Below are 16943 nucleotides of genomic sequence, written 5' to 3' on the forward strand. Positions count from 1 at the left end.
GCTCATCTTAGGCCAGGCACGTGGCAGGCGCTCAGAGGCCAGTAATCATGGGAAGGAATTATTTCTGCCATTTCAGGGGAAACATCCTGAGTTCTGAATCTACACAGAATCATCTGTGGAGGAGTGAAAAATATGGAAGCCCAGCCCCAGCCCTACAAAACTCGACCTTTCCGGTCTGGAACAGGGCCTGGGCATCACGGTTTAAACACGCCTCAGATGACGCCAGGGTGCAGGCAGGGTTACAGACACCGCGTGAAGGCGAAGGTACAAAGGGACCGCATCCGCGGAGGTCTTGGCGCCCCCTGGCCCCCGCCCCCAACAAGCACCGGGAGGTAGCGGAGGTAGCAGCGTGGAGAACATGGGCGTGGCCGGAAGGGCGGAGCTTAGGGGCTGAGGCGCTTGGTCCTGGACCCCCACCCAGGCCTCTCCACGGCCTCCAGCTTCTCTGAGGTCGGAGGTGAAAGGCTCGCCCCGAAAGCAGAGTTCTCACCACTACTGATGTCCCTCAAGGGCCTGCCCTGGCCTGGCTGCTCTGGCCCTGTGCTTCCCATTCTCTGGGAACTAAGCCCACGGAGCCACAAAGTCCTTGTCCTTGTCCTTGTCCTTGAGAGGAGGCCGGGATGCCTTGCAATGGGGGTCCCTCCTCATCCACGGCAGAGCCTCCTCCCACGGCCTCTCCTCTGGGCCACGCAGCAGAGGTGCCAGGGATGGTGCTGAAGGTGGCGTGACCTTCAGGGACACTTTTCGTGGTGGCCTTTATAAACGATGGCCCCTGAAGCCGTGAAACCAGAAGCATGGGGCAGAGAATAGTTGCATGTCTCTATTTTACAGAGAGGGAAACTGAGGCCTGGGATGGGACTAGAATGAGAGCTCCATGAGGGCACACTCCGCGCCAGCCTGCACACAGTAGGGCACTAGTGAATGCTGATGAACAGATGGAGGAAGGACGGCAACCATGGAGAGATGACCTTTGAGAGAGGGGGCCGTGTGTCAGGTACCAGCTGGGAGGACAGGAGAGTCCTGATTTGGGTCCAACTGCCTCCAGTCTGCTATAAGAACATAGTCACCTTCTTCCCCTTTCTGGGACCCAAGATCCTGACAGTGCAGGCCCGGAGGACCCATCTCCCTGGGTATTAGAAGTTCCGAGAGAGAGGTCCTCTTCATGCCTCCAAAGCTGAAGCCCCCATCCATCCTGGCCCGGGGATGCTGGTTGCCTGAGTGACCAAGCCCCTGACTTGGTCTGCTCCTGCCTGACTCTTGACCCCATAAACTGCCCTGTGCAGCTTGGAGAAACTCGTTACAAACATCTGATTAGACCTGATTAGGTGAGACAATGAACTTCGTCCTGCATTGCTCGGTTCCCTCTTTGCAAGCCCCAAATTAAAATTCCAGACCAGAGCAAGAGGATTTAAATTGGATTACTGGATGGGGTCCAGGGAGAGAGGAACTATGGGAGTGGGGGGTGGGGGGCCCAGACCCTCAACGTCCCTCCCTCCATATGCACTCAGGCTGCAAACAAATGTGGGAAAGGAGAAAAGGGCTAGGGCTTGATTAAAAGCAAATTTAAAACATAATTAAGACCAAAGCTCATCTTGAACAATTAGGACCAGGCTGGGAGGAGGATGGTCCTCCCTTTCCCCTGGGGACACGGGGTGGGAGCATCTTGCAGCCTGGGGCCGGGGGCGCGGCGGCAGGGGCATTCGCTGGCAGGAGAGAGCTGGGGAGGGAGGGTTAAGGGCTCCCTGCTCACCTCAGGAATAATATGGGGACTCAAGAGTCCAGCTTAGGGTCCGAGTGACCTGGATTCAAATCCTAGCCCTGAGTCTCAGTGTCCCGTCTGTGAAGTGGGCTTCCCTCACGGGGTTGCTGTGACAATGCCACGTGGCAGGCTCAGCCCGCGGCCAGTGCCCGACCAGTGTGTGTCTTTTCCCATCATTTTTCCATTGAGAATAATGTGTATTTAGCACCAACTGCGTACCAGGCCATGGGCTGGCTGCGGGTGTAGTAGAAAGGAGGCTGACACCTGCCCTGCCTCATGGGGCACAGTCCGGCACATGGTACGGGGACAGGGCTGGGATCAGGATCCCAGGCCTTGGGTTCCCCCGCCTCCCAAACTGGCAGGGCTGACTGTTCCTCCAGGAGCGGGGAAAGAAGCCTGGGGAGGGGCCCCGGCTCTGCAGGACTCGGAGGGGATGGGCAGGAGCTGGGTCCTGAGCTCCAGGTGTGGAGGGCAGGTTGGGCGTCTGTCACTGCCGCCACTAGGTGCCCCTCGCTGAGGCGACTGAAGCAGGGGCGGGTAGTAGGCCTAAAGGCCTGAAGGGTGCTCCTTCTCAAGTTTATCAGACGGTTCTGACACAAGTTCAGGGCCGGCAGCTTGGACTTTGTGAACTGGGCGGCGGGGGCGGGGCGGGCAGCAAAGCGAGGAAGTAGTGGGCAAATGGGGGTCTAGGATAAAGTGGGGAGGGAAAGACGAAGAGACAAAAAACAAGAGAAAGGAGGGAAGAGCGTCCAGATCTTGCCCGGTTCTAGGAAAAGTACGGAGGTGGGACATGACAGGCAGGCTGGGGGCGCAAACAGATGTTTCCCACAGTCAGGGAGACTCTGCGGACCCATGGGGGCTGCTACCCGGCCGAAGGCTCAACTTTGCTTTCTCCCCATGACAGTTCATTTCCCACCTGTCCCCAACCTGTGACTAGGAGAACCAAAGGTCTGGCCAGACCCAGCTTTGGGTTCTCTGGGTCCCAGGAGGCCTCAAGGTCCGCCTCCCTTTGGGCCTCTGGTCCCAGGATGCCAGCCTCTCTCTGTTGCATGATTGCAGGTCATACTAGGCAGGCAGGGGACCCCAGGGGCACAGCAGGGCCCAGATGCTAGGGAAGGGGGTTCCTGTTCTCTCCTGGGGTCTGGCCGTGGTAGGGGTTCAGTCTGCATGGCTGCCCTGACCCGACCCTGCCAGGACCCTGGCCTGAGCCTGGGCGTGGCTTATGTGGACTCCCTCATCTGTTTTTTTTTTTTTAATAGCTTTATCGAGATATAATTTACATACCATAAAATTCACCCACATAAAGTACACAATTCAGTGGTTTTTTAGCATATTCAGAGTTGTGCAACCATTACTACAATCTAATTTTAGAATATTTTCATCATTCCAGAAAGAAACCCTGTACCCATGAGCAGACGCTCCCTATCCCCTCCCTTCCAGCCCTAGGCTACCACTAACGTACTTTCCATGTCTATGGGTTTGCCTATTCTGGACATTTCACAGAAATGGGATCACACAACAGGTGACCTTTTGTGACTGGCTTCTTTCTTAATGTAATGTTTTCAAGTTTGTCCACTTTGTTGCGTGTAAAGTGCTTCATTCCTTTTTACTAGACTCGTTCCTTTGACACAGGCCGGGGGAGCCACAGTTGTGCCTCTGATCCAGAGGCAGCTTGGGCCCCCTTCCCTCGTTTACCACACAACCTGCCCAGGACACCGCATGCCCTGCCCAGGACGCCGCAGCCATCAATGGGTCACCACTCTGGCCGGGTGCTCACCCAGGGCACACTCATAGACAGCAGAGGAATGGAGGACCCAAGCCCAACAGGAGGGAGGGGTGTAGCCTGCCTGGGCCCCACCATCACACCGCGCAGGGATCCCAAGGTCCCAGGTCACCCCTCACATACCCTATACCAGAAAAACCAGCCTGGTCCTGCCCCAGCTGCCCAAAGTCCACGTGGGCACAGCCCTGCCAATGGCGGCCCAGTCTGAATTCAGAGGGCCAGGAGGGCCGTACGTTAGTGACAGGCTAGGACGTCACCCTCACAGCGCAGGGCTACTTTGCCAGGTCCTCCCTCGATCCTGGCCATTGCACTTACCTTCAGGGCCTGCACCTTCCTGTCCAGCAGGTTCTCGATGTCCCCTGCCACCTTCTCCACCAACTTCTGAGGCTCGTTCTCCTGCACCTCAAACAGATTCCGGTTGTCCTTGTAGATCTGGAAGGAAGTGGAAGCCAGGGGTCAGGCCAGGGTGGTCGCGATCCCCACGCCACAGCCCCTGCACTTCCTCTGTGCACGGGGCAGCTCGGTCCTCACCCCCACCCCGCTGCTGGCTTCGGCCACGGAGAGAAAGCACACAGGTCTGGGACCTGGGTTCTGCGCTCTCATGGACTTGGAGGGAGGGCGTGGTCACGGGCTCCACAGTGGGTGTCGATTGTGGTTAGTAGGATGGGGTTGTCACGGCCTTCTCTGGGACTCGGGGCTCCTCCTCGAGGGGCCATAAGCAGCAACCCCCTGACTAGCTCAGAGTGGCTGAGCGCGGCAGAGGGGAAGTGTGGGCCGGGTACGAGGCAGGGTGTAGTGGGGAGATGGAGCCAGTAAGCGCACAGCACGCACACACAACACAAAGATGTTCTCACACCCACGCGTGTACACACACCCACACACCTGCATGTGCACCACACAGTCGCCCGTTCACATGGGCTCAGGCATCTGCATCCCTGTCTGCCGGCATTGCCCCAGGGCACTTCAGAAGCTGTGGCGGGAGCTCCGAGCACCCCCAGGGGCTCCTCTGTCGTTCAGGGCACAGCATGGGAGAGCAGGGGCCAGAAAAGGCACGTGGGGGAGCGAGTCTGCCCCTCCCTCCTCCTTGGGGGGCGGGCCTGCGTGTACGCGCATGTGGGGGTGTAGATCTGGTGGTCTCATTTGTGTGTGTGTGCGAGTGTGTGTTACGGCTCAACACACATCGTCTGTGCACACGCCTGTACGTGGGGGTGGGGTGGGGTTAGGAGCCTCTAGACAAAGCCTGGGGGCTCGTATGTGAGTTGTAGAGGCAGATTTCTGAGTGTCTTTGTTTGTGGCTGGGGTCTTGAGGACGTGTGTGCATGCATGTGTGTGTGTGTGTGTATGTGTGTGTGCATCGTATACCCCTGCATGGCTCTGAGCCTCACTGGGTCCATCCAGGTGACCCCAGGAGGTCCATGCCCCAAGCTGGATTCTCCACAAGGGGTCACGGGCCTGCGCCACCAGGCAGTGCAGAAGCCGAGGGATGTGGGGACAGAGAGGTGATGAGGAGATGGGAGGGGCAGCTGATGAGAGACAGGCAGGCAGGAGAGACGAGGTCGGCAGTGACAGCGAGACGTGGGGAGATAAGGCCTCGGCATCTGACGGGGGAGGAGGTGGGGGGCCCGGGGCTCCCGGAGCCCCTGCCCGCCCAGCGCCTGGCAGTCCAAGGGTTAAAGCGCCACACAAAGCCAGCTCCCCCATCTCCTCCTCCCGCCCCCATCCCTCCCGGCTTCTCTTTTCTTTTTGTCCTTCTCTGAGAACAGAATAATTTGTGGTGAAGTTGCTGCTCCCCACAGAGTAGTGGCGATCAGCGTGCAGGCAGCCCGGCCAGCGAGGGTGGGGGCCCCAAGTGGGCGTCAGGCCACGCTGCTCCCGGGCCCTGCCTCAGGACCGGAAACCCCCAGATGGAGACAGAGGTCAAGGTGGGTTCAGAGCCTGGGGCGGGGGTCACTGGGAATTCAAGGAGCCCGGAGCCCAGCGCCCACTGTGGGGCGACCTGAGGCTCAGAAACAGCAGACGTGTCAAGGGCACGGGACTGTGGGTGGCAAAGCCCGACGCCCCTCCCTCCTGCTCAGGTTTCCGGACATTGAAGACACACCCTCTCCTGACCTTGGACTGCGCCCCTGGGCGTGCGGTGCCCACAGTCTCAGCCACACGGGCTGAGTGCATGAAGCCTGCGGCTGAGCACGCCCCAGCCCACGTGCGCCAGCAGGGGGCGCAGCTGCCTGGCTTCTCAGGGCAGGGGATGGAGTCGCCGTACCTGCCGCCCCTGTCAAGGTCATTCCCAGGACGGTCCACGGCAGCGGCCGCCCCAGATCTGAGGCCGGACCATGTGGCCTGCCGACAACTCTCCTCAGGGAGCCCAGAAGTCCCTCCCCGCTGGGCCCAGGGTGGTCCTTGCAGCCTGGCATGGTGACTGGGCTAGGGATGGGGGTTGCCGAGAGAGGGGGTCTCCAGGTGGCAAGCTCACACCCCAGGGGTCTGACAGGTGGCACAGGGGCTTGAAAGCAGGGACCCTGCTATGAGTCACCCCGTCTCTGAACTGCTGCCTGCTCTGTTAAACGAGAGAACGGCAGTCCCCACAGGCCAGCCGAGGATGGCAAGGAACCGACATCATTGTCGCTGCTGCTATTGTTTGGCACTCCCGGCTTCTGCAGCAGTCGCGGCCTGGTTCCCGCCTCCGCTCTGCCCGCTAGACCCACCCTCCAGGGCTCCGCGGCCATGGGCGTCCATTCCTGGGCAGCCAGCCCTGCTGTTCTGGGGTCTGCCATCGACAGCCCCGCCCCCCTCCCTGGGCCGTCCCTCCCCCGAGCCATCCCGTCTTTGTCTCCGGCACCTCGGCCTGGGCCCTGGCAGTGACAGCAGGGGAGCCCAGACACAGGGACGCCACTGAGCGGGCACAGCCGCAGCCAGCAGGCCCGTGAGCCACGGACCCTCGGCAAGCGCATACGCCCAATCTCACGTTCGAGAACAGAGCCGGACCTACGTCTGACTCCTCCACTTCCACCTGCAGCTCTGCTACCCCTTGGAGCCTGGGGCTGCACCTGCCAGCTTTCTCCCTGTCCCACTTCTACCCAAGGACCCACCCCCGGTGCCAGCACTCAAGGCCTCTGCAGCCCAATGACCCGGCGTGTACCTTCAGGCCTCTGGGTCCCCAGCCCCTGCTGATTCCTACTGCCGCCCCTTTACTCATGCTGTCCCTGCACTGCCCCCCACCCCTTTCCCTGCCTATCTAAATATTCTCCCTGGCAAGGGTGAGGAAATGGGCTAGAGAAAGTTTCTGGGGGAGATGAGGGTAGAATTCTAGAACTATACGGGCTGGTCCAGCTACCAGCCCACCCTGTTCCCCCGCCCCGAATGGGCCTCTGGAACACAACAGGCCTCGTTCCTTCTATCCCAGGTGCTATATATTTCCCTGGACCTGCTCCAGGCGCCTGTCTTCTGGGGTGGGCCCTGAGCTGAGTTCTACGCCCCAGGGAGATCCGAGAGACGCGGCCCAGCAGATGGTCCGTCCCACCCTGGGAGATAGGTCATCTCTCCATTCGTGTGGTCTGGGAAGTGCTTTCCACCTGCAAGCCCGGCAGGGAAGGGGAGCCCAGGGCAGCTCCACGGCATGCCTGGGGCGGCCTCCCCTTGAGCCCGAGCCTCTAGTCCTGGTCCCTGGGGCCAGTTGCACAGGAACAGACAGACAGGCCGGGGAACGGCGGGCTCAGGGCCTCGACAACCGCGGCAGGACCGCACGCCTGCCGGTGTCCTTGGCCTCATGAGCTAACTGGAAAAACCCAGCGGCTCGTGCAGCGTCACAGCCTGCACGGCCCCCACCTCTGCGCAGGCAGCGGGGCCCAGGAGAGGGACAGGCCACAGGGCTACAGGCTGTTGCAGCTCCGTGCCAGCTGTGATGGGGAGGACGAGGCAGGTAGGAGATGGTGAGTGGTAGGGGAAAGGAGAGCAGACTCGAGGACAGGCTGGCTGGAGCCAGGTGGGCGTGTGGGGAGGGCAAGAGACACAATGGCACAGGGGCTGAGGGTGGGGAGAGCAGGGGCGGCTGAGGCCCCGAGGGACGACTCAGGAGGCAGTGCGTACACTCTCGTTCCCAAGAGTCCCTGCTCCCTCCACCCCATACGGCCACCAGTCACCTCTTCCCCTCGAGGGTACCTCCTCGCCAGTCACTGAGACCTGTCCCTCCATGTCTCCCTCATCCCCTTGCCCTGCCTCTGAATGCCGGCCGGACCCTCGCCTCCTTCCGCTCTAGTAACTGTTGTTAAACAGCCTGTCTGGTCAGCCTTCTGGTCTGGGGATTTCCAGGGCCCGTGGGGCCCAGGCCTCCTCAGGGGCCCCAGATCCTCTGCCCAGCTTCCTGCTTCCCGGGGCGGCTTCACACAAAGTGAGGTGAGCCTGGAGGACACCTGGATGAATGGTGACCTGAGACAGGAATCCCGGACACTCACAGGGGCAGAAGGGGCTACCCTTCTGGTCAGCCTGGTCCCCACAGGCTTCAACAGTGCTGACTAGGAGACAGGGTCGAGCTGAGGTGCCTGGAACACAGAGGAAGCCACCAAGGAGACAAAAGGCCCCAACACTAGTGACGTGGACGAGCCCCCATCAGACCGAAGAGGCATTTTGCAAAGCGGCGGGGGGCCTGGACCTGAGTCAGCCCCCAACCTGCCCAGGCAGAGGAGGAAGGTGCAGGAGGGTGAGGCGGGGCAAGGAGAGGGAGGGAGGGGCGGGAAGACCGTGACAGCCACGGGAGCAGCCCCGTTTGCTGAGTGCTGGCCCTGGCCACCCTGCGGCAGGTGGCCCTGACGAGGGACCCTTCTGATCATGCCCATTTAGCAGACAGGACACTGAGGGCCCGAGAGGTTAAGTCCCACAGCAGAGCTCAGAACTGGAGTGGCCTGTCTGATCCACAGGCCACACTCTGTACAGTTCTGTTCCTAGGGCTTATCCCCAAACATGAAGGTGAAGCCTCTGGCAAAGGGGGCATGTGGGATAAGCTGGGGGTCTGTGGGCCTGGGGAGGACTTGGGGCGATGCCAAAGGCCTAAGTAAGGCCCGTGGAAGGCAGAAGGGCCACTCTCGGCGGGGAGCAGGGAGAGGACTAGCAGAACCAGGCTGATCCGCTGATCAACCACTCAATCCTGCGAGTACAAACGGGCATGTGTGTGAGGCTCCTCTCTGCAGCAAAGGTGAACAGGCCCTAATCTCTGGAAAATTAAATCAGAAAGAAAATAGGACGAGAAAGGTTTGATGCAGGCTGGGCCCTGCTGCGGGCTGTCTCCTCCAAGGCCCAGGCTCGGCAGGGGGTTCGGCTGGGTGCTCCAGCATCCGGCCCCTCCCCCTGCCCGGGGCACTGGGAAGGAGGGCACAGGCAGGGTGGAGGGAGCCGAGCCCCACAATCTGACCCCTGGGAATTTGCTGTTCTCCAACCCCCTCTAGTCACGTCTTGCTGTCCAGGCCCTGGTATTAAAGGAGCAGCCGCTGGGGGTCCTAACTGCCCAGCCCTCACCCCGTCAGGCCTCCAGAGGGAGGGCAGCAAGTGGATTAGGGACAGTGAGCTGGGCCTCCCTAGGCCGGTCTGCATGGGCAAGCGCTGGAGGCCATGGAGTCTGGTTCTGCAGACGGGGGTCAGCTGCTAGAGCGGGGTACAGTTGTGACAGGGATCGGAGAAACCTTAGATGGAAGATGGGGGCTCACGGGGGCTCAGGGACCCTGAGCTGGGCCAGGAGAGAGGCGGGGTGAGAGGGGACCGGTAGTGATCAGTTCAGGGACCACAGCCCGTCAGGGCAAATCTCCTGCCCTCGGCCCTGCCAGGTTGCTGCCCTTGCCTTGTGCCTTCGTGGGGAAAATCAGGGGTATCGACATGGCTGTTAAATCCCCCTCGAAGATCACAGGATCGATGGAGACGCCGGGTGTCTGGGGACCCCTCCCACCAGGAGCACGCAGGACAGACCCAGGACAGCTGTACCTCCTGGGCTCTCCCCTCACCCAAGCAGCCTGGAGCCCCATCGCCCAGTTCCCGATGGGACTGAGGGGTTGCTCTGGGGACGCTCCAGGCCCTGGGCCGTGTGCATGGCTGCGAGCTCCCTGGGGCAGGGGTTGTGGCCCGCCCTGGCCTGCCTGGTGCAGGACTGAGAGCAGGGCCAGGGCGTGGGGCTCCGGAGCCCCCGGAGCAGAGTCGGTGCACAGGCAGGGGTTAGCTGCCGCCTGGTTGCACCCTCGCCAGCAGCCACGTTAGGCTCCCACGTGGCCGGGCCACGCTGCTCCCATCCCGTGGTGGGTTAGCTCTGCAGTGAGTCAGCTGCATATGGTGTCGTGCCACAGGCCGGGTCGGGACACTGCAATGTTAGCTGTCACATTACTAATAACTAACCTTCGTATCAAATAGGGGTTTCTTGGAATGGACTTCCTGTTTGGAGGCGGTCAAGGACGCCTACCCAGGCCATTACAAGGTGGCCCCGCGTGGGCTACGGTGGAGGACATGAAGGCAGCGTGGGAGCAGGGAGGGCTCCTGGCCTGGCGTCCAGGGACAGGTGAAGGTGTGGCCGTCCTGGGTCAATGTCCCATTAATGGTCCCATGTCCTGCCGCCCACCTCCGCCCTTACAGGCCCACCGGGGCGCCCCACAGTTACACCACAGGCTCTTGTTGGGGCCCTCGTGAGCCCGGGGCAGCAGAGATGGACCGGACCTTGTTCCTGCCCTCCTGGGGCTCACTAACCAGAGGGAGAGATGTCCATTTACACGGCTAACAGCTGAGGGGGGCACTGGGGAGAGGGGAGCAGTAGAGTGGGGGTGGCTTGGCTGGTTACGGCTGGGAGGGGCGTCAAGGAAGAGACTGGGATGGCTTTTCAGGGGAGAGGCCATCGGAGCAGAGTCTGGCAGGCTGGGCGATGAGGAATCCCAGGCCGGAGTGATGGCTGGGAGGAGGGAGACCTCGCGGACAGCTCCGTGGCAGGAGCACAGGGGCTTGTGGGTGGCGGGAGGGAGGCTGAGGGGCAGGGGGGGAGGTCTGAATGTGGTGAGGGTGGGGCGGGGCGGGGGTCCTCAGGAGAGGAGGGGGTGTGGCCTAGATCACAAGGTGAGGAGGCCCTGGTGGCTCCCCTGGCCCCCCGAGAGGCAGCTGCTCGGAGCTCACCAGCACATTTTTCTTCAAAAAACTCACAGGGGCACCAAGTCCCCCCCCCCCACCACCCCCAGCAACGCCTCCCTGTTTTTAAAGTTAAAGTTTAGTTGACTGTCATCCATTACCGCAATTAGTACATTATGTCTAATTATGCAATTAGTGTAAAAAGTGCACTTGCTGCTGAGAATGGGAAATTACGCTGGCTCGTTACGCTGTAAAATCCATGTCATAAAAAGGCTCAATCTCTTGTTTTTCAAAAGACACAAAACCCAACACAAAACAATAAACCAAATCCTCCCAGTTGAGCTAGGGCCAATCTGTACCAGCTCCCTGTCCTTCCCCAGCGCAGACCCCCACCCCTGCGAGGCACGGCCCGCCGCAGAGGCCCACGGGTGTGGCCTGGCTTCACCCCTCGGGACAGATGTGAGTTTCCAGACCGGCTTCAGAACCACACCCGTTCGGATTCCCCATCCGTTATTCGTCCAGACCTGACTCAGGTCGAGACCTCTGACATTAAGACCCACGTGTTTCCGGCCGGGCGCAGTCCCGGAGGGGCCGCGGCCTCCGCCCATCCGGAGTGCGAGAGGTTCCCGGTGGTGTCTGTGAGGAAGGGGCGTGTTCCAGGGCAGGGGAGATGGAACAACTTTCTCCCACTCTGGGCCTCCAAATCTTGGGGGTGTTGCCTGTAGATAGTAAGCCTCCCAATATGGGACGTACACAAGCCCAGCCGCTGGGGATGCTGAGAAGGGAGTCGCCCATGGTCACTGGAGTCTAGGTTGTCACCACTAGGCGACAGCTTCCCCATGGCTGCGTGAAGCAGTCAGTGACTCTGTCTCCCCTAGCTTCTGGCTCCCTTGGAGGTCAAGGGGATCCTCTGGGGTCAGGTGGCAGGTAAGAAAGGAATCCGATGGGGGGGGGGCATGTCTCCCTACCCACGGAGGTGACAATGTCAACTAGCCAAGCCCATAGGGACGGAAACGGGGTACACTCCAGTGTCCCTGACTGCCCGTGTCAGTACTGGGCACAGTCCTTTGTACCTCAAAGCAAATGTTTCAGGGCCAGGTGTCCATCACTTAAAACCCATCTCCAAGGTCCCAGGTTAGAGCTCTAGCATGGGGCACTCAGGGCCGGCCTAAGAAGCCCTCTCTCGGAACCCCTTTCTCTAAGTTCCCACAGCTCCTCGAGTCCAAGGTGCTTGACCCAGGCCTGCTGGTGGGAGGTGCAGTGCCAGAGAGACTCCTCCCAGCCGGACTCTGTCCTGGCCTCGTGGGGGTGACACGTGCACCCCCCCGGCTGCCACTGCTCGGCTCAGACGAGACGGTCGCAGAGCCCAGAACCTGAGACGTGGGGAACCGGGGCCCCCGCAACAGCACCCACGTGCAGTGTGCGCCCATCGGTTCTGGGTGTGCTGAGGCTTCCGAGTGCTGCCCACACCCCAGCGGGAAGCACCACAAAGGTAGGGGTGCTGGGCCCACTAGAGGGACACCTGTTGCCTAACCTCAAGGCAGGGGCCCCCGGCCTTTGCCGCAGGCCTTCGTCTACTCTGGTGGTCCTGGAGAGCAGGGGAGCTGTGCCGTGGCCCGGCCACACAGACACGAGGCGTGGATACTCACAGGGCCCCCTGGCCTCACAGTCTGGTCCCGGACGGCATCGGGAGCGGGTGATTTGAGCCCGAGGTGAATCGAACTGCAGGCAAGATCTGGGGGCCCCTGCCTGCTCCCCCGCCCCTGAGCGGGGAGCCGCCGGCTGTCGAGGCAGCTGGGAGGGAAGCTGTGCCCAGCACACCAGCTGGCACGGGGGAGTGCGAGTAAACATGCCCACACTTTCCCAACTCGCAGAAGTCGCCGGGTGGAGGCCGGCTGGTGTGGGCGCCCGTGTTTATGGGGAACAGACTGTTTGTGCCGCATCGGGGGCCCCCCGTGCCACCCGCCTCGGCTCGGCTCGCTCCTGCCGCCGCCTCCCCCCCGCCCCCCGCGGGCCCTGCCTTCCTTCCACTAGGACTCCTGTCCCTGAACCACAGGACACTCAGCGACAGTGACGACTCCACGCGGCCACCCAGGGCTCAGCCAGCGCATAACCCACCAAGTGTCGTCGTGACTGTCCTTAGGAGCAGGCGTGGTTACTGTCCACATCGTACGGTTGAGGAAACCACGGCTCCGGCAGGTGGAGGCACTGGTTGGGGATGGTGGGCAGTGAGTGGGGGGCTGGTCGGACCTCAGCTGTCAGTTCCAGGCCCCGGTGCCCATTCGTTCCCCGACCTGCCGGACAAACCTGGTCTGCCTTTTACCTGGGTCACCACTTCGAGCAGCCCTGGCCCAGCACGGCCCTGGGTATGGACTCTGCCCTCAGAGCAGGCCACGTAACGGCCTAAGGAGAGAGGCCCGGGGCCTGGTCATTGTCCTGCTGTTTGGTCTCTTCAACCCCTTCGCCCTTTCGGCCTGTCTTCAGCCCCGGAAGGCCCTCTCCTGCCTCTCAGGAGTGAGAGTTTTGACAGGGTGGGGGGAAGGGCTCTGGGACCCAGGGTGGGAGGCTCCATCAGGACCTTGGTGGGCCAGGGAGGACTCTCATCTCTCAGCCCAGAGCCACCAGAAGCGTGCCCCCATAAGTACCCTCGGCAGATGGGTGTGAGGCCGGGCAAACATGATTCCTCTGCCTGAATCACCTGCATTCCGCCCCTCCCAGCACTGACGGGCTGGGGTGGGCGGCCCTCTTCGGGGGCTGGAGCAGGTCCCTCAGGGACTCCAGCGTGGCCGGACACTGACCTTGCCTGAGATTCCACAGGTAGACTTCCTGTGTGTGCGCGCGTGTGTGTGGGGGGGTGCCCACCTGATTTTTCTTTATCCCTCTCCCTCCCTGACCTGCGACAGGGACACCAGGAAGGGCTTAGCAGCTGGCTTCTCAGCTTACACAGGAGGAAACTGAGGTTCCAGGAGGGTCAGACCTTGTCCCAAGGGGAGACGTCCCAGCCCATGTCCCCTGCACTTGCGGCTGAAGATGGCTCAAAAGCCATGGGCCTGCGTTCCGGCCCTGCCCCTCAGGAGCCCGTGGCTGGCATAAGCTTTCACCGTCAGCGTCCACACGGCCCCGAACTGCCTCGGCCAGGCCTTCTGGGGCAAGCCTCAGAGATCAAAGGTCACATGCAAGGTGCTGATGCCTTCTCGCACGGCCTCCTTCCAGGCCTGGCGGGCCGGAAGTCTGCCTTCGCTGCTGAGACCGGCTACCGAAGGTGTCCCCATACAGTGACGGCATGGATCACAATGAGCGGCCCTCGGGCTGGCTGCTCTCGGCACGTCAGGTGTCGGGGATGAAGACAGAGATGGAGGAAGCCTGGGAGGTGGCTGCACCTCCCAACGGCCTCGGGGCAAGGCCATCCCAGGGTCACCCCCGCACCTGAGCACACTCTGTGGGTCTGCCCGACCTTCCACAACGTGCTCCAACCTCACCGCGGTCACACCCGGTGCCCAGGAAGCACTTGCAGACCCTGCCCATGCCTCGCACGGAGGCTCGCGGTGAAAGCGCCACCGCCCAGAGGGACCGTCCACTGTCGCCGCATGGCCAGCGGCCCCAGCCTGGGCGAGGCTCCGTCGGTCTCCACCTGCACCGCGAAAGATGGTCTGTGGCCGTCTGAAATGTTTTAAGCAGTGGGACTTTTCTGGCCCAAGCTGGTCCAGGCTACCTGAGGGGCACATGGCCCTAAATTCTCCTGCAGGACACGGCAGGGGAGAGGCGCCTAACAGCGGGGCTGGGTGGGGGCGAGCGCGTGGCTTGGCGGATAGTCGCCTCTGGACCAGGGTGCCCAGGAGGGGCTGGCGGGGCTCCCTCCGCTGAGCACGAGGCCCGAGCGCCGGGCGCTGATCAGCTGTGGGCGCCGGAGGCAAGCTGGAGCCCGCGCACGGTGAAGCGTGCCAGCGTACGAGGGAGACGCCGTGCTGGGGCCGCCGGTCCACGTCCTGCGGGCACCTCGCGGCTCCTGCCTCTGCTTCTCCTTTGATTTCTCTCCCATCCCCGATTTATAGGCTCTTCTCGACTTGTACATATTCTTGCAAGTGAGCGCCCTTAAATCTTCCGTAACACAAGTCAGAAGCAGAAATAAATCAACAAATGGGAGTGACGCGGGTGCCTTGCACGTGTGCAGAAGACGTACGGAGGACGGGCACACACGAGGGGCGTGTGTGCGTTGAGGCGCATGCCCAGAGGGCACCTCCTCGCTCCATCGTGCAGAGGCTCTCCCGGGACCTCACGGGAAAGCTCCAATGTTTCGTCTCAAAAAATTCAGGGGAGTCACCACACGAGGGTTTTCCATGGCCGGAAGTCAGCGATCCCTACGCTCACTGCCCCCTGGGTGCGCCAGGCCAGGCTCCGGCCCCACTCTCTGCACCCCACGGAGAGACCGTCCTTGGCACCCCTGGCTCCGGCTTCGCTCTCCCTCATGCGAGCACCCCCAGCAGCCACTGGGGCCGACGTCTGCCTTCCCTGAGTCTGCGCACGGTGTTTGCTGTGTAAACGAACTGTGCAAACAGGACCCGCTGCCTTAGCTACACTGGCAAACACGGCGAGGGCCTTGGTCTGAGGGCCTTCCTCTGGGGAGGCGGACTGCTCGCTGGGGCTCCCGCCTCTTGCTGCCCAGCTTGGGGGGCCGCCTGCCACAGGACGAGCCGCCAATCCCGGTGGGGCGGGAGCGAGCCGCCATGCTGGCTGCCTATCGTGTCAAGTCCTTACAGGCCCCTTACGGTCGTCGTCCCCATTTCACAGACGAGGCAACCGAGGCACAGAGAATAACTGCTGGAGCTGGGACTCAGGGCTACACAGGCGAACCGCACACTTGAACACGGACCCATTCCAGACCCCCGCCCACCTCCCAGGGGCTGGTTTCCACCCCGTGGGATCCTGTGACTGTCCTTGGCCCAGCCTGGTCCCAGGCTCCCTCCTCTGGGAAGCTGCTCTGGCTAGTGAGTTGGGCGTTTGCGAACCTCAACCTGTTTCGAATGTCCCTGGAGAGCCCATCTTTTAAAGGCACCCGGGTGTCTCCTCCCCCAAAGTGCAGCCTCTTCGGGACGGCCAGCCCCTCACGCATTTGCCCGGGATCATTCACTCAGGTCGATTCATGGTGCCAATGGGATCCTTGCCCTGCTCCGTGGCTCCACTGGCTCCCAAGGAACCCGCCAGGCCCTGAAGGCTCATTCACCATCCTGTCTGCCCAGTGGGACTGCGGAGAGGACAAGCAGAGTTCGGAGCTGGGCCCGAGGGTGGGCATGCCTCAAGGAGATGCTTCTGCCTGCGGAAAACCATCCTGGCCTTGCAAGGGCCTCACGGTACAGATAGGTGAGATGAGCTCTGAGAGGGAGGAGTCAGCAGGAGGGCAGGGCCAGGAAGACCCAGGCTCCAGCTGCGGGCACTTCCTTCTCTGCTAGGAAGGTCTAGCAGAGGAGACTTTCCCGAAGAGGGGTTTGAATGAAGGAGCCAGGAGAGAGCGCCCAGCCGGAAGGGGGACAGCCAGTCAAGGTGGGGGTGGGTAAGCAGCTAGGCCTGAGGGCCGGCGGAGAAAGCTGCCGGGGGAGGCAGCTATGCCCCCCTACGAATCACAGGAGCCCTGGGCGGGGGGCTGGTCTGCTGGCGTGAACTCTCTGAGAACCGCCGAGGTCAGCTGGCAGGCTGGGGGCAACAGGCATGTGTCCCCGGCACGTGGCGTGACCTTGTCCCTTCTACTCCACCCCCTGCTTTTCCCAGGCCTGGGTGCCCATCGGGTCTTAGAGGAGATGAGACTCTGGGCTCCCACGTCCTCTGTTCAGCGACCTCCAGCAGGAGGGAGGGACGCCTGAGCTTCTAGCTCCGTCAAGGGCTCCCGGAGCAAGGAGGCGGCGAGGGACACGTTACCAGGAGGACAGGAGCGGAACAAATTGCCCCAATTATGTAAGGCGGCCCTCCTTCCTTCTTAGCGGGGAGAGGAGGACTGCGGAACTCCGCCCCTCCCTCCCCCGCCCCCACCCGTGCCTTGGACCCGTGTGGGCGCACCTCGGAGGTCCCCCGAGCGGGGTCTCGGGCCCAGTCACTGGGGTGCTGGGGACGGATCTTGAGGACGGACTGCAGCTGGCCCCTTTCCTGTGGCCTGCAGAGCAGGCTCGGGGGAAGAGGCCCGGGTCGGTTCTGCTCAGCCATGGTTCCTCTGGGCAGACTCCTGTCCCTCTGGGTTTCCTGCCTCCCTGCCCACTGGCCCAGAATCCACGCCGCAGGCCTCTCCCTTTCCTGAGCGCGGCCCCGAGTTGCGTCCCTTTGCTCGAGTAC

At 62.0% G+C, this 16943-nt stretch overlaps 1 protein-coding gene across 1 annotated transcript in view; it reads right to left on the reverse strand.

Moving 5' to 3' along the window:
* Positions 1–16943, reverse strand: part of CACNA2D2 (calcium voltage-gated channel auxiliary subunit alpha2delta 2) — a 128887-nt gene that overhangs the window by 59682 nt on the left and 52262 nt on the right. Inside the window, exon 3 of the mRNA XM_016149799.2 lies at positions 3858–3974. Within this exon, the coding sequence (XP_016005285.2) occupies positions 3858–3974 (117 nt within the window). The remainder of the gene's footprint in view (positions 1–3857; positions 3975–16943) is intronic.

The sequence above is a fragment of the Rousettus aegyptiacus genome, unplaced genomic scaffold, assembly GCF_014176215.1.
Source record: "Rousettus aegyptiacus isolate mRouAeg1 unplaced genomic scaffold, mRouAeg1.p scaffold_m13_p_4, whole genome shotgun sequence".
Lineage (NCBI taxonomy): Eukaryota > Metazoa > Chordata > Mammalia > Chiroptera > Pteropodidae > Rousettus > Rousettus aegyptiacus.